This window comes from Etheostoma spectabile, chromosome 6, assembly GCF_008692095.1.
Source record: "Etheostoma spectabile isolate EspeVRDwgs_2016 chromosome 6, UIUC_Espe_1.0, whole genome shotgun sequence".
In the NCBI taxonomy this organism is placed as follows: domain Eukaryota; kingdom Metazoa; phylum Chordata; class Actinopteri; order Perciformes; family Percidae; genus Etheostoma; species Etheostoma spectabile.
The window spans coordinates 16,386,306-16,403,571 of NC_045738.1; the positions used below are offsets into that span (position 1 = coordinate 16,386,306).

At 39.5% G+C, this 17,266-nt stretch overlaps 2 protein-coding genes and 1 long non-coding RNA gene across 5 annotated transcripts; 1 reads left to right on the plus strand and 2 right to left on the minus strand.

Moving 5' to 3' along the window:
* Positions 1-473: 473 nt before the first annotated feature.
* On the minus strand, positions 474-5,237 carry LOC116690936 (protein rapunzel). 3 transcript variants are annotated; one of them, XM_032518165.1, is made up of 4 exons: positions 5,060-5,237; positions 3,149-3,645; positions 2,314-3,006; positions 474-1,441 (listed from the first exon to the last, which is right to left on the minus strand). In XM_032518165.1, the coding sequence occupies exons 2-3, from the start codon at positions 3,640-3,642 to the stop codon at positions 2,316-2,318; spliced, it is 1,185 nt and encodes a 394-aa protein (XP_032374056.1). In that variant the 5' UTR covers positions 3,643-3,645; positions 5,060-5,237; the 3' UTR covers positions 474-1,441; positions 2,314-2,315. The 3 variants fall into 3 exon arrangements, with proteins under 3 accessions (XP_032374056.1, XP_032374054.1, XP_032374055.1); XM_032518163.1 differs by having other exon boundaries at positions 474-3,006; XM_032518164.1 differs by having other exon boundaries at positions 474-3,006; positions 3,149-3,689; positions 5,060-5,203.
* A 29-nt stretch (positions 5,238-5,266) lies between these two features.
* LOC116690939 (uncharacterized) lies at positions 5,267-14,338 on the plus strand. Its single transcript, XR_004332392.1, has 4 exons — positions 5,267-5,537; positions 6,127-6,243; positions 12,411-12,478; positions 13,306-14,338. It is a non-coding gene; the product is annotated as an uncharacterized LOC116690939 (long non-coding RNA).
* Positions 7,752-13,729, minus strand: rpz (rapunzel). Its single transcript, XM_032518166.1, has 3 exons — positions 13,714-13,729; positions 10,963-11,059; positions 7,752-10,316 (listed from the first exon to the last, which is right to left on the minus strand). Exon 3 carries the CDS (start codon positions 10,264-10,266, stop codon positions 9,583-9,585), a length of 684 nt encoding a protein of 227 aa, XP_032374057.1. The 5' UTR covers positions 10,267-10,316; positions 10,963-11,059; positions 13,714-13,729; the 3' UTR covers positions 7,752-9,582.
* Positions 14,339-17,266: the final 2,928 nt, after the last annotated feature.

The window sequence follows — 17,266 nt, forward strand, 5'->3', positions numbered from 1 at the left end:
AGTGCTGGTAGGTGTATTATGTATCTTTACACAGAGCCAGGCTATCAATCAATATTCTAATTGACCATTTTGGCTGAAAATTGGTCATGTGGACACGTTGTATCCTCATAACTTCATCTTCCTACCAGCAGCTATTTTCCACTGCAGACACAGAAACCTCTCTGATGATTCAACACAGTGCACTTTTCCTGCACTGCGTTGTATATTACAGATAGCACTTGATGGAGTTTGACAGGCTGGATTTACAAGAGGCTAAAGACCCTCCAGATCCACTGAGATATGAAATGATGGCCGTCTCTTCCCGTTCTGCACCTACACCAAGCATTATGTCCTGCTAAGCCAAGCACTTTGCTGCTCGTCTACAGAATATTACCTCAGCCAAAGGTTATTCATAGACTATCAAACCAGAGCTGCGGTCAGGAAATGCTGACTTATGTGTAAATATCAATTAAATTAGTCGGAGTGCCTGTTGCTGAGGGTGCACTGCCTGGTTTTAATGGGCACAGACGTGAACAGTGCTGCGTAAATCACATTTGTACAAGAAAAGAGAGGCAGATATTAGATTAGACTTGTTTACACATCCATTAACTATTTGTATTTGGTCACTAATTGTCATAAAGCATAAAGAGTACGATGAACATTGATCATGCATTGATTTTATTTCTGTAAAAAAAGAAGCTGTTGTGGACAGTTAAAAGTAGAATGCTCGTTAGATTTCTCTTCCCTGGGGAAGAACTTTTGAGCATAGGGAATGAAATGTTTCTGACAAAAGTCACAGTGGTTTGTTTGAAATAACCCAAATGGAAGTGTGAGTGTTTATAATGAGCAGGATATCATAACAAACTAGAAGGACATTTGGAGAGATTAGACCTCTCCTAAGGCATGCCCTATCTAACACTGTTAATGCAGTGTGAATATTCCCAGTCAGGGAACTCATTTTTAAGATAGTTCAGAAAACATAACCTCCTTCTCGAAGGTAACTAAGAAAAATGCCTCACATATACACAAGCATACGTAAGTCATAAAAAATGGATCAAATTTGGCTTGGAAATGCAAAACAACGCAGCGGTTTTATCACAGAATGTTAAAATAAAATGCCCAAATGAAGAATCTTACAGATGAAATCACTGCTTATACACAACATACTTATAGGCACAGCACTGGCAAGCACTGAGGTTTGGTTGTTTTGGTTCAAGGGGTTTGAATGTGTTTAAAACACAAGGCACATTGTCGCATCTCCAGTGCCAAACTCCAAGCCTCTTGTTTTTCACGCCTGAAAAAGTGACCTCTGTCCCCCCCGTCAGAGTTATGTAGGCCAGCCTGCTGAGCAGAGACAAAATGGGAGCACAGCTCGGTAGATGCAGCCTCAGCAAAACCATCTCTTTAAAGCTGTAGGTGCAGAAGCCATTTCTCATGTGAGACTGGATTAGTACTGTATGCGCTGAGGTAAAAGCATAAGACATGTCCCATTATACAGTGTTAGTCTTAAGGTATAAGGTATCTTAATGTTATGAACAAAGTGGTTAGTAACTCATAATTTACAAGTAAAAAGACACACAGTTATGCAAGCAGTTAATATTTAAAGAGCTACAACATGGAATACATTGATATCAAATGTCTGTAAATCCAATATTGACATGTGTACAAAGTTCACACAACCCAGAAAGCATGCATTTGTGATAACATTATTCTAACAAATGATCTGAAATACAATGTTTCTGATAGGGATGCTTTGCATGTCGTGATGCATCTATTGTGACAATCTAATAATGCCATATAAAATATTTGCACACATCGGGTCAGTTTAAAATGTTGGTGATGTAATACTTCTGTACAAAGATTTTGAAGGCAGGACTTTTACTTGTAATGGACTATTCTTACATTGTTGTATTGACACTTTTAGTAAGTAAAGGATCAGATTAGTTCTTCACTGACTGTACATTACTTCTTAACTATAAGTGGAATCTGTGAGTTACAATGTATGTTGTTGCATAAGCTCAGCCCAAAAAATGAAGGAGCAGAATAGAAAGCGATCAGGCGCCCTGCTGTGTGAATGCTATTCGGGTGACTAGAGTGAAAACTGCTTTAGCTGCAGTATTGATGAATCCGATAACATTGTGCACATTGGATTGTTGTGGTGCTGAACATTCACCCATCAAGCCTATTGCATTGGTGCATCCCCAGTTTCTGAGAGATTATTTTCATTTAAGGTAAACTTACATACTGATATTTTCTGGACAAGCAAGATCTCCAGTATCTAATTTGAAACACACCCCTCTGTGGTAAAACCCTAAAATCTGAAACACGTATCACCTTTACTCCGAGTGCACACACACTGCCACATTCTTGTGTCTCTCCCAGTAGTGACAATCTTCCGGAAAGCTCCACGCGGCTGCAGACTCCTTGTGACGACTTACGGCGTGGACAACAAACCCACACAGCTGCTTCTCCAACACCTCCACCACCACGGGGGCGTTTCCCTTCTTCCCCTGACCCTCCATCACCTGCCGGATGCAGTCGCGGGGCACCGGCTGCGGTTTAGTGCTGTACGACACCACCAGGTTGATGTTGTTTACCTGTAGCACCTCAAACCAGTTCTGTCCCGCCACGTGGTGAAAGTGCTCCCCTGCGCGCCAGTTACGATAGGTGCTCCCTGAATGGTTGATAAGCCGCACTGACCAGCTGACCCAATCATACTTTTTCACCAAGAACTCAAGAAGCTGCTGAGTCGTATCTTGCAGATTTTCTTCTTCTTTCTCTTGCAGTAGGTGCTTGGCGTCTAGTTTGGCTTGCTCCGGGAAGGCAGCGATACAGGACTCGATGGTTGTCTTCATCCTAGACTCAACTTCTTCAATTTTGCTACTCCACTCTAGGATTTTGTCATCTTCTTCCTCTTGGCCCTGGGTTAAGGCACAGTGGCCCAGCAGAGCAATCAGACCCAAACAGAAAAGCTCCTTCATCCGGACGCAGAAATCTTCAAGGAGACGACGGTTCCTCGCTACATACCTGCAAAACAGAGGAAGGAGTTTATCTGGGGCTCCAATCCAGAGAAAATGCAGTGATGGGGATGGTGTAAAAAACTGCACAGAAGCAATAATTGAAAGCTACAATGAATCCTAAATAAATGGGATAAAATATAACAGTTTACCTTTCAACCACCTCTAAAACTGACTCTCCAAAGCTGTTTGTTCCCATCAGAGCATCATACAGCACAAACAGGTTCTTCTCTCCTCCAGTTTTGGCAAAGTGCTCCACAAAAAGTCTGGTCTTCACCTCCCTGAACTGCTGTTTTGCCTCCAAGATGTCCATATACTTCCGAAACTGGTTCCTAATGTTCTCCTCCACTGAGAAGTACTGGGAATCCAGTCTCCCTTTCTTGATCTCGCTGTCGATGTCTTCTAGTTGGGTGGAGAGCACGTCAAGCTTGTTCCTCACCGTCAGGAACTGCTCTTTAACGTAGAAGACCTCTTTGCTGTGGACATTGTCTAAGGCCAGGCGGAGAACCGGGGCGGCGGCCTCACACAGGGGGAAGAGCTCGCCGACAGCGCTGGCCAACACCTCGGCCCCCTTCTCAAACATGTCCATCACTGCCTCAATGGCCTCCTTCTTCTGGGCCACAACCCTCTCCAACGAAGTGCTCATGTTCTGAGACACAAAGGGACAAAATCAGGAGTCAGATATAAATAACCCTTCTGGAGAAAGAAGAAGTGAAGTGGCAAAAGGGACCAAAGACTTTATTCTATTACTTCATGACAAATAGATCTCATATGGTTTCATTTGAATAATTAATACATCTTCTGGCCTCTATTTTACAAGTAAAAGGTAAGTTTAGATAAAAGGGCAAAAAGAATAAAATTAATAACTAAAGAGAACAGAAGCTAAGTGCTTTTCAAAGAATCTTGACCTCTTGTTTTCTTTTTCATTTTTGATAAAGCTAACTAGTATTAACATGAATAAGCTTTCTCATTTAAGGTAATAGAATATATTGGTGAACAGTTATTTGAATATTCCAAAGCTGAAACAATTAGTTGATCAATCTAAACTATTTTGATAATTGAAGAATGTCTTAGTAATTTTTCAAGCAGAAATGCCAAACCACCTCTGCTTGCTGCTTCTCCAATGTGAGGATTTTCTGCTTTTATTTGTCTTATGTGACAATACACAAATATGTTTATACATACAGTATGTATTACATAAATATATTTACATTTAGGAATGTTTGTCTGACAAACCAAGACAATTGAAGCAGACAAAGTACATTGGCATTTTCACTATTTTTTAACATTGCATAGACAAAACAAACGAATCAATACTCATTAGTTGCTGCCCTAGAATACCTCTAGCACAAAATACATGAAACTGTTTTCTGTCAACAGGCGATACATGTGAAGGTAAATAATGTCAGGCTCAAATTCAGGCTTGAAAGGAAGAATATTTACCTTGACCCTGTCAGCTGTGACATGATTATATTCAGAAAAACCTCCCTACCCAAAAGGATGCAGGTAATGATGTCACACAAACAAAATGGGGGCCCTGAGATTACTTGGGATGAGAAAATGACACAAGTGTCCTTGGGTCTGCATATGACTCATGTCAGAACAGACCAAAGCCAAACCATGTTCTAAAATCCCCTTTTATCATTGCTTGCAATCTGACATACATAAATGACCTGTTCTCCGTTCAGATATTTTTCTGTGGATGGACCACAGATGCTACATCACCCATCTACTCGACAGTTTAACATCGACATTAGTTTTGTTTATTCGCATCTAAATACTGTTTTCCATATTTATAATAAAGAAGGGCAAATATCTGAAAACCATATTAGTGAATATTGTGTGAACAGAACCATTCTTTAACTAAAAAAAACGTTCGTCGTGTGTCCAAACTGCACCATGTTTAACTGTCATGCGCACCCAAAAGAAATGCGCAACGGCAGGCTGTTTTACGCACATATCCCCTGAGCGCATCGGACACACCTTACAGCATTTCTACCCCTTCTGATGGAAGATAATGACATTCATCACATTCCTACAACAACAGCGTTGCTTTTCTTTACCCGAATGAAACGACTTTGCTTCTCCTTCACGGCTGATGAGTTCCAACAGCTGCAAACAAGTTGGGTTTTTCCTTTCAAGTTTGAGAAAATTCCGACGGTTCTCTCATCCACTGGTGAGCTGAGGAGGGGTCCAAAAGCTTCAGAGAGAAAGAAGAAATGCGCACTCAATATCTGCAAAGGAGAGAGAGAGAGAGATAAGGAGACAATCAGAGGGAGAGCGAGAGAAGGAGAGAGAGAGACAGATAGACAGAGCGCACGGTTCCATTTTCTTCCCAGTCTTCATCTCACCATGAACCCACGATTCAGTCTCTTCTCAACAAAACGGAGCTCTATTTAATTTTTTTTTGTTGCTGTTTATCATTTCCAACATATTTTCGACTGATGCTTTCCTGAGAGTTTTTTTGCGCACTTGGTGCAAATGTCTCATCATCATTCGGCTTTTCAGCTGTTCTTGAATGTGAAAGGATCCAAACTTCAGGTAAGACAATCAGGAAACTATTGTGGCGTTTTGTCTTTTTTAGTGTCTGGAGGCAATGCGCTAACTTGATGTAGTCATCATCTTTTTTTTTAAATTTTGCACATATATATGTACACATCATTCATATCATGTGTACACGCACAGCTGTGTGATCCAGGATTTGTAATAAGATTCTCAATCTATTATATCATATTAATGGAGATATGAATGTGCAGGGAGCGAATTGGTTTCAACAGGACAGTATTAATAAATACATATGTGCGCCACCTCTCTCCACTCAGATTGGACACAAACAAATCAGGTTAAAACATGCGTTTAAAATCGAAATGAACACCGAATAAAGTGTTTTTATCAGTCAGAGGACTTTATGGTGATCGAATTAAACCTGACATCCTCCTCATCTGCGCGCACACGACGCGCCCTGTGAGCTCCCAAGCTGAACCCCCCTCAACAAAAAAAAAATCATTACGCAAATCGTTTCTCCTCCAAACCATGACGTGCTTAACGCCATGTATTACTATTTAAATGTTGTTTCATGCCCAATACTTGTATTTTAAATTTGGAAATAATTCACATTTATTTTGTCCAGCTGGAAATGGATTCTCCGAAACAGGCTGCTGTCATGGAGAGAAAAACGAGCTCCATCACATGATAGACGACGTGCTTCGGTGGCTCAAAGACAGCCATCATTCAGTCTGCGGGGCAGGTAAGAACCACAATTCTTTGTGTCTCAGTAATCTGCATTTCAAACGCCTGCAATGCACATTTTCCTGTTTCGGTTCCCCAACTCCGAGCTGTTAGTCAAACCTGTTCAGCTGGAAAAGGATTCACCAGGGGCCATACCACAAGTAGGCCATGTGCCCATTTTACTTCACCTCAGGTAAAATCTTTTGATCCTCTAAATTATTTTTGGATTGCCTTCGCGCAGGTCATGTAACAGATCGGTTTGGGCCCTATGATAGAATAGCCTGTCAGTTTGGAGACGCGGATGTGATGCTTTAGTCCTGTGGGCCCCCGGGGACTTCCGTGGAAACAGGTGTAATGTTAAAGCAAGTGAAGTACTCACGCCCTCTGCTGTGCCAACCAGTAAATAGCACCTTTACAGCCCTTTATTATTTATTTATTAATTGTTTTTAAACCTTTGCAGCCCTTACTGGCCTCCTGATTCCCTCCTCTGACAACATTTTTCATATGCTAAATTATTTACATTTCCATAAAGATCTCTTATTTTCCACAAATACAAATCGATTTTTCTGGCACTATCACATAATAAAATAGGCGTAACAGTACATTATTGAAACAAGCAGTAACCAAATATTTAAGACTATGTCAAACTGTGGAAAACAATTCCTTGATGTTTAATGTGTTCTAAAAAAAAAAAGTGCTTTTAACACAAAACGTCTGATGTAAATGGAATTTCATTTGCTCTGATTTCACTGAACAAAAAAAATCCAAAGAATCAAACATTACATTTAGAGTGACTGATATGAATTTGAAACCAAAAAAATCACCCCAAAAGCAAAACACACCTACCATGAAACTAAACAAAAATGGTATTTACTTTCATTTCACTGCTCTAGATTTCTCTTGGTTTTCTATTCTTCTTGTTATTTAACATTAGAGCCTGTTTGGCTGTAGAGAGTGACCATTATTCGACTAAGGGGAAGTCTGAGGTAAAGAAAGCACATACAGTAGTGGGTCTTTTATTCCACCATACTTAAGTTATGTAATAAAAAGATTTTCTGCCTATACTTACAATGTATTAATGACAATTGCTTTGTGTTTTCAAGGAGGTACATTATTTTTTTTATAGCCAAATACACTTTATGGCCAAAAGTATATGGACACCCAAACATTACCTTCATAAGCAATAGTTGAACATCTGATTCTAAAATAGTGTGCATTAATATGTTGCACCAACACCCTCCATTCTGTTTGACTTTCCACAACACTTTGGAACCCGGCTGCAGTGACTTGCTGCCATTCAGCCACGAGAGCATTAGTGAGGTCGGCGACTGACGACTCGCTCGCAGCTGCCGTTCCAGTTCCCGAAGGTTGAGGTCAGACCTCTGCACGGGCCAGTCTTAAATAATTGACTACTCCATGTCAGTATTTGTTCACTCCTGTTTATTTATAGTGGTACATGTACAACTAGGCATCAAAGATTCATAACAAAAAGGCAACATATTCACATAGATGGCATTTAAAAAAAAAAAAAAAGTCTTTATATAAGGTTTTATATAATATTCCTCCATATTGACAGCACTTTTACTATATTTATGTAGCGTATTCTGAATCTGTTGTAACAATAAGAGTTATGCGCTGAAAGCATGAGAGTAAAACAGGCTAGAACTGGGTACAATGTGAAAAAAATGTAGAAGTAGATAGTTTTGTGATGTTTTGTCTACTGCTACTCTGCTGTCTCTGAACGGTCCTGATGCAGCAATCCAAACCCACATACTAACTGATACCACCAGTTTGCTAAAACAAACAAAAAGACATTTAAAAAAAACATTATTTTAACCACACCTTTAAAATCTGAGCTGCAGCTTTTAGACCATTAAACACAATATAAAACAATACAAATACCTAAATGATTAAGACAAAAACCCTCAATGAAATAATACCAACTGTTGGCACATTTAGGCACTGTTGGTCAGATGGAGTATATTAGAAGAGCTTCATACGGATGACTTAATGTAAAAAAGCAACCCTCAAATAATGGATATTAAATGTTTTTATAGGCTCTAAATGGCCGTACACCAAAGAAATCCATTGTTAATGTTACCTATATAATAACCATACTTGGTACTCCTCCTGCACGTATAATAGAAAATAAAAGAGTGGCAGAGTTGCACAAATCAAATTCCTCAGTTGTGTATCAACATAAAACAATTCTGGGGAGTGAAAATGTAAGCACACCTTGCAATTTGTTTAATTTGACCTCATAAATGGCAAATTATACTTAGTGTAGCCTTCTGTGGTGAGGGGTTTTGCCAGATGTAGTGTTGCAACAAATTGTATGTGTGCTGTTAGTGTTTTCATTCAACTGCAAGTTCAAAAATAAAGAACTCGGTACAGCAGCACAGAAATAAAATTACATTTAGTGATCGACAGCAACAAGTATGCATAGTGTATCATGAAGTCCATGCATGAGCAACATACAATATATGTGGCATGTATTTTGTTAATTTGCCCATTACAGTATGATAATGATTAGATGTCTGTAGTTACATTCATTGCTCTAGAAACTTTGGAATTTTGTTCCTTGTTTTGGTTTGCTTTTTTATATTATAGATTATAGTTATAGCTCAACTCATAACTCCCTCTGTTGGCAACCAAAGTCTGTCTCACAGCAGTTATTACATCAATGGCATAAGATGCTAGATGTACTGTACACAGTTTTCTCACATGTTGAGGTTTTACAGGCGAGTTGCTTCGCTACAAACTGAATTACCTGTAGTGTAACTACAATAAATGGCAAATATTTTCCAAAAGTGCAAAATGGGCACAACTCATTGCAATATCCCAAACTCAAGCTGGGTAAATTTATGTTAAACCCAGATGATTTATAGCATGTAATGTCCTTACAAAAATGTATATTTATGATTAACTGTAATGATCTCAGGGCTGATTTGTCTCAAAGTGCTCAGTCTCATCTGAAACCACTGCAGTCTCATCCAGACTCATCGTGTAATTGAAAGACTTAATCTGTGAATTTCAGCCAATTGCGCTGTGAAGCCAATACAAAATATTGTGAGACATTACTGAGTTGTTGTTACCTCATCCAGGACAGAACATACATGCATGTGACTCAAAGACCCAAGTTTGGACAAATGGAGTTTTGAAAAGGATGAGCCATATTGTTACTCATTATCACTGGGCGTTCATGCAGTGACTGCAGATGTTCGCAAAGTGCTTATAAGGAGAGAAGAAGCTAAGGGAAAGAGGAAGGAGTTACAGAGGAAATGTGGACATGTGTGTCCTGACTATAAGAGAAAAGCAGCAGTGGAGAAAATAAACTCTTCTTCAGGTTTCTGCTTCTTCATTTGCACCTGGAAAGAGCCTCCTGCATCTTCTCTTGCACATGCTCCATCTTCTCGGCCCACTCTTCGCTCAGACCTTCCTCGTCATCTCCGATGACGGCGGCGTAGCCCATGAGTGCAATGAGGCCGATGCAGAACAGATAGGTGAGGCGTGTGCAGAGTCGCTCCATGGTGCGGCGGTCGCCTTGCGAGTGCTTCAGGTAGACCTCCAGGATGGGTCTGCTGAAGAGCTTGGGTTTGCCCACCACGCCGTCATAGAGCGTGTGCAGGTTCTGGTCACCCAAGTCATTGGAATAGCTCTCCTCGAAGTCGTCCTTCTTACGCTCGCGGTGCTCCGGCCGTGCCTCCACCATGTCCATGAACTTTCTGAACTGGTTCTTCAGGTTCTCCTCCACGCGGCAGTACTGCCCATCCAGCGTTTCTTTCTTGATCTGTACCAGCGTGTTGCGATTCAGCTGAGAGAGCTCATCCAGCGCCCGGTTGACTGAGCCAAACTCGCGCTTCAGGGTGCGGATGTCCTCGTCATCAACGTGGTGCAGCACCACCCGGATCAGGGAACCGGCCACGCCGAAAATGGGGTTGACCACGGCTGCTGCTGAGGAGATGGTGGCCACACACTGGAGCACTTTGACCAGGCCCTGCTTCAGCTTGGCCCGGTCCTCAATGATCTCCTCATCCATCATGATGTTCAGGCGGTGCAGGTGTTGTGGTCACTGTGTGCAGATGTGGACGTCTGTAACAAAGACAGAGAGAGCATAGTGTACTAAAACTGATGGTCTTTAGGATACTGCAGCCACATTTATCAAAATAAGCCACTCTATTTGTTCACTTGACATATGTTATTACTTGCAAAGCTTTTAGTTTCAAGTGTAGTATTAAAAGGGCATTCCACCAATAATTACTAGCCAATCAGAAGCAGAGTAGGGCGGGACATGCCTTCGCAATCCGAGGAAAAAACAAATTTGCTTCCCTGATCTACCTTTAAAGCAATATTTTTCACATCCACCCAATATTTGCCTTAAAAATGTCTGGTGAACAAAGACCAAATACTAAAAAAAAGGTGAAAAAAGTATGTTTTTGACACTCTTATGTATTCAGCTCAGTTCTACACCGGCTAATCACTAATTGATTATTTCAATTACAATAGTCTGACATGTTTTCTGACTGATTTGACAGCCACAGAGCACAGCAACAAGCATTTTTCAATGGCAGTGTCACAGAATATTCCATCATGATAGACATGTGCAGCTTCTGTGGCAAGACGGTCTTGTTGATGGTTTGAAAAGCCGCATTAATCATGTCTTGCAGTAAGTGTGAACAAAACTAGAAGCACAGTTACTCTGTCATTTAAGTGTTGTAGAAGTATTGTAGCTTCTTACATCAAATGTCTTCTCTTCAAGCACAAACAGTAACCTCCTCCTGGAGATGCTACAGTGAGAAAAAGGGACTCTGGTTTTAATCAAATCACGATGATTTCTGAAATAAAAGACAAAAAGATTCAGACACAATTCAGACATTTCAAACAGAAGTTGCATAGAACTGATTCTGGTTCATTCTGCCTCTGTGAACCAGGAAGTGAGCTGTTTTTTGTCTCTTGCTGGCTGCAGTTTTCAGCAATGAAGGAGTTAACAGCCTCTCTGCTTCTGAATGGCACTCGAGCCTTTCAGCACCATTCTGCTCTCTGTGTGTTTCTATGGACCGAGCTGATAGCTCCTCAGCAGCAGCGAGCTACATGTGGGAAGGCATGTTGACGCACCATAGCAGCAGCTAATGGGCGTGACAGAGAGCTGCAGTACAAATATGCAATGGCTGCCTGAGCTGTTGTTTATCACATAACACCTTACTCTAAAAATATGATTTCTAGCTACTTTAGGGGCAGGATTTAGATATTAGTAAGTACAATCTATATGAGCTGACTAACTGCTGAAGGCTACAAGAGGGAGCAGCAACGGCTCTATTGACATCTGATACTTGTGTTTGTAAAAACAGGATTACAGTATACAGGGGTGTTTTCCCACAAACACAAGCCTAATATAAGACAGTGATATCTGCCACAGAGCTAAACATGATTCATGGACTCATAGCACTGGCAAAAGAAAGGGAAGGAAGAGCGTTTGTGTGAAGCACCCTGTTCTCTTCCACTACACCTTAGTCAATTATGGCTTGGCATGCATGCTCTGGTACTACAGACACATTACAACACTGGGGACCCACACAGCTCAGGGCCACAAGGTTGCGCAAGATCAAACCAGTCCTGAGAAACACACTAAACAGGGTGGTGTGTGTGTGTGTTTCTGTTTGGCTTTCGCCCCTTATAAAAATAAAATCAAATACCCGTGTCCACCAGAGAGGGCAGTAATTTACCTATGACTAGAAAGAAACCCATAATATCCACCATCTAATTTCAGCACCATCACTGTGGACTAAAAGCAGTGACGCTCAGGAGCAGGATTTAACCCTTTAGCTTCAGATCAACTTTAGACAATGTGTTTAAATGGACAAATTCAGCAAAAACATGAGCAAATGTTTCACTTTATTTAAATACTGATGTGATTTCCACTTGATAAATCTTGTAAAGTGAGAAGAAATCTACAGTAGATGAATGTTTGTCACTATATTTGATCATTTTGTGCATCACATCCGTCACCATTTAAGCTGAACGCCATCCGCTCTGCCAAGAAATTTTCTTTCTCGGGTGGCATTTTCCTATTATGACTGCAAAGACAAAGTGATTTTCCTCATTAGTTGTACTTGATAGCTACTAAATAGTAAACAATTACATTCAAAATGCATTATATTACTACTTTTTTTCTCCTTGTTTTCACAGAGGATGTTCCGCAACAGAAAATACTCCATGTCTCAACGTAACACAGCAAGCCGCAAGAGGAGAAGCAGGTAATGAAAGGGTTAATTACACTTTTTTCATCAAAATGAGGTCTAATAAAAATCTAAAAAATGTATGGGGGTATTGTTTCAAAGTAATGCACAATCTGAGCTATATTCATCACAAATGGATGCTCTAGGTGAATCAGGCAGCTTCCTGCAAATGCATTTTAATTTGCAACAGACAATTAGGCCTTTGTCTAATTAAAAGAAGAAGAAAAAAACTCTAAATTGACTCTTCACCTTTAAATGTCTTAACGAGTGAGATTGAATAATTTGTGCCATTGTTTGATCAATATGAAGACAAGGAATGATGTATAATCATCTTGGTTTCATATATTAATACAAATATGGATTAAGGGTCAATATGTGAGGCCTAACACAGGTATTTGTGGGTTAACCAATCACTGCTCCTTAGCAGCATGGCCTGTAAAGAAAAAAGGATGCACACACACCCACATCTCAGCCAGTCTCGGCCTAAAGTTGTGGCTCAGTGACTCAGGTTCTACATTACTGTGCATCTACACAGAAACTAGCTTTAAGAAAACATTACATTTTTGGCATTGTTGGGAAGAAAGATTTGACTATGTGTTCCTTGTCAACAAAGCAGCTCTGTCTGTCTAATCAGGAAGTGACAGGCTGCTCTCACCTTTTTCTCTTTAGTGGAGTGGCCATCTTGAATGTTTTCTATGATAGCAGCAATGCTGGGCTAATCCACATTTACATGTTATATTCTATTGAAATTGTCCCTAAAGTACATAGTTTACGTTTTCATGAATTATTTAAATGGTTTTCTGCCACTTCTTCATGTTACATGACAGTTTGCTCTCCCTTCACAGATCACAGCCTGTGGGGCAGTTGGGACACTTTTCTAAGGAAGTGTACACCCTTGAGGATACTGCAGCTCAAACAATGACTATATAAATATAGACTACCATAAAACAATGTAGTATTTGATGGAGTTCTTCTGTTCGTGAGTACTAAAACAAGCAATGCATACTCCTAACAGCTCAGGGCCAGACAGCTGCCTCCCTGCCCAGCTATGGCTCCCCCTAGCCGTGCCTCCATATTTCCTTGTTAATGCACACCATAATGCCCTGACCCTCCCTGCTCTATCACACACCAATGACACCACAATACACCTCAAAACCTCACTTTCTCTGTCTAAATGTGAAGTATATAGTCTCCATCTGCCATCCATCCAACATTGGGCACCATTGGCCACAGCAGAAGGGAGGATTTCTTACCTTTTAACACTGTCTGTAGCTATGCCTTTCTCTTCAAAGTCCCAACCTCGACAGCCTCCTTCTTCTTCCCAGCAATCCCTGCAAAAAAGGACACTTCCATGTATGTTGAATATGTAGGGGTGATCAAATTGGACTAAACTAATATTAAAGATCTCAAAGGGCCCCTAAAATACAGACATTGCCCCATTGTCCCCATATATCATCATGCTACAAATTGACATTTTAAAATGGCATGCCAATGACATAAAAGAGTAAATCCCACTCCTCAAATACATGATGTCCCACCCCTATGGTTTCAACTTATTTTGGTCCATCCAGTAGTCATACAGTTGATACTGAAGAGCAATTGTCAGTTAGTGCGCAGCTGAACTCTCATGCGCTTTCTGGTTCTTTTGTGCGTTTGCCAAGCCCTGGAGCATCTTTGGGAGGCTACAAATAGTCCATTGGTGGTATTTATGAGTCAAAGAGACCCTTTTCTTGTGGACTATACCATAAAAACTGGAAGGAAAGTATATTCATCTTCGTAGAATCTAACCAGGCAAAGAGAGAGCTATGGATCCAAATGGACCTCTCCAAAGGAGCACAGGTGCATCCAAAGGCACAGAAAACTCTTAAGGCTTCAGGAAAAAAAAAGAAGAGGTTTGTCTGGCTTAAAGGGTAATTATGATAGCAATTATCTTTAGATTTGACCAATAGTACTCAACCATTAAAGCTACGCTCAACGATTGTCAAATTTAAAGTCCATTTGAAAGCTAACTGCATCGAAAAACTCACCAAATTGCGCAGCTGGCACATTAGACCGTAAAGTTCTAAATATTTAAATATTTTCACGTACTTAAATATATAACTTGCTTTAATATGCTTGTGGTAATACTGACAGTACTATAGCTCACAAATTGAAAATCACAAATTGAGATGACCGTCTATCTGACCAACAGCAACCAAGCAGCTATCAACGCACCAATTCAGTGCGCCGAAGAATCCTTTGGTTCTTCCTCCAGGGCAAAAATGTAGTCTTGGAGCACAAAAAATATAAAGTCTAAACTCTTTGCGAAGACATAAAATGGACAATAGGTTGGGGAAAGACTGCGCCGGCAGTTGAAGCTGTTTTCCCTAAAATAATCTCCTATGCAAATTATGTTGGCAGCTTCCAGCAAAGCGTTAAAAGACAATCCTGTACCCTTCAATGCCTGTGATGTTTACGTCGTACATTACAACAGCACATAGACACAAACATGAAGGGCGTTTGCCTCGTTGCGTGTCCAGACCTGAGCTTCTAGCAGGTTAAAGACCCCGCATCCCCTCACTGAGATACCAAGCCTCAGGCAACAGCAACACAAGATAAGCCCTGTCCTATCTGCGGTTTGTAGCCTAGTGGAAGAAATGAAATAAAACAATTCCGTTAGAAATAATAAATCCTTCTTTTGCTGCTTAGAAATGACGGTCCACATCAACACTCAGACCGTGTTGCTGGGAAAAGCAGATGCATGTGTAGCTCATTATTCAGCAGGCTACCAAAGCACAGCCGGCGCTCCAGCAGGACGGACGCACGCCTGTCCTCATTGTGCATTTGCCGCAGCAGCTGTCAAACAGATCATATTTCACACTCAAGTCCCAGTACAATGAATACTCACAGGTCCTATAGGCGTACATGTGATGCTGTAATCACACACTTGTGCAACATCAGCTGTGCGTCGGTTGGTGGTCAAAATGCGTAATATTTTGGGTGCAGGGTGACAAACAGCTTCTGTGGCAAGACGGTCTTGTTGACGGTTTGAAAAGCCGCATTAATTATGTCTTGCAGTAAGTGTGAACAAAACTAGAAGCACAGTACTGTGAGTACAAATCAGCTGCAATGACTCCCTCTTAATATCGGTAATATTTCGTATTTATCATTTTATGTGATTTGCCTATTCTCTTGTTGAAAGCTTATTTATTTAAAAAAAAAAATTAAAAAAAATATTTGAGCATACAGGCTGCTGTGTTGTTGGATTCCATCATTCAATGTGTGAATATTCTGAAATAAAAAAATAAAATGAATGGAAATCTTGTTTTTCTTTTATTGTGAAGATTTTCCAAAACAATAAAAGACACATTGGAGCATAAAAAGCTTCCTTTACTCTGGGGTCAGTAAGTTCAAATGTCATGAAACAGTCTAAATATAGTCTACCATAAAAATGGCGTAGTATATTAGTCATACATGTCTTGAAATAATATCATAGTAAAAAATGCCACACAAGCACAGTATGTCATCTTTTAAAAAGTTATAGTATAGTATGTCACAATAATGTGACAAACAAGTCTTATTATAGTATGCCATAAAATTTGAAAATTGATAGTATAGTATGCAATAAAAATTAATATAATAGAATGTCATAGAAAAGTCATAATATAGTCATTCTACAGCATACCATAAAATGTCCCCAAAAATGTATTTTGTAAAATAGTCACATTATATTAAGTTTCAAAAATGGGATAAAAAAGTGTAGTAGGTCGTTTAAAGTCTTAGTAGCCTATAGAATGCCATAAAACAAAACAAAAAAAGTCATAAAAGGTCATATTATAGTATGTTGAAGAAAGTATAGTATAGTATAGTATGTCTAAAAAAAGGCAAAGTATAGTATGTTGGAAAAAGTCATAATATAGGATGTCGAAAAAAAGTCAGTAAAGTATGTTGAAAAAGCCCTAATAAAGTCATAGTATAGTATGTCGAAATAAATGTCATAGTATGTCAAAAACATCATAAAAAAACGTAGTATAGTAGTTTGGAAAAAAATCATAGTATATCTACTTGCTCTGCTGTTTTACATAACCTGATGTATAGATTTATGTGTCAGGTATCTGAGTCGGAAAATGACATAATCACTGTTTTGGCTAATCCTGTATGCAGTTCTGCCAGATTCTCTTCCAGACATGTGTTTGTGTATGTTTTTATTGTGATATGGATCCCCCTGGGTCTGAAATAAAGTTTATATATATATAGTATGTTGAAAAAAAGTAATTGTATAGTATTTTTTTGAAAAAGGTCAAAGAAATCACAGAATAGCATGTTAAAAAAAAGTTGTAAAAAGTCACAGTATAGTATGTTGGAAAAAAGTACATAGTACATAATATTTAAAAAAAATCATAGTACGTTAAATAATTGAACGAGCAACATCATCTCCAGAAGCTTATCACACTGAGCTATTTGTGAAGCTTAACCAACAATTCGGAGTTGTATTTACACAACTGAAGACAAAAAAGTTGTAGAAAGTGATAGCATAAAACGCCAAAAAAGTTGTAAAAAAGTCATAGTACAGTATGTCGAAAAAAAGTCGTGAAAAGTCATAGTATAGTATGTTGGAAAAAAAGTCGTAGTGTTTTGACAAAAGTCAAAAAAGTCAGTATAGTATGTCAAAGGAAAAATCATAGTATAATATATCAAAAAAGTAATTGTGTAGTATTTCGAAAAAAGTCATAAATGTATTAGTATAACAAGTCGAAAAAAGTCATACAAATTGTAGTATGTCTGAAAAAGTCATTGTGTAGTATTTTAAAAGTCATAGTAATAGCA

What these genes read in the sequence shown, in the direction of transcription:
- rpz (XM_032518166.1), bottom strand. Translation starts at nt 10,266, where the DNA reads ATGATGGATGAGGAGATCATTGAGGACCGGGCCAAGCTGAAGCAGGGC.
- LOC116690936 (XM_032518165.1), bottom strand. Translation starts at nt 3,642, where the DNA reads ATGAGCACTTCGTTGGAGAGGGTTGTGGCCCAGAAGAAGGAGGCCATT. An exon ending in GTTTTAGAGGTGGTTGAAAG is followed by an intron (nt 3,007 to 3,148) that starts GTAAACTGTTAT and finishes TCTGTTTTGCAG; the next exon opens with GTATGTAGCGAGGAACCGTC.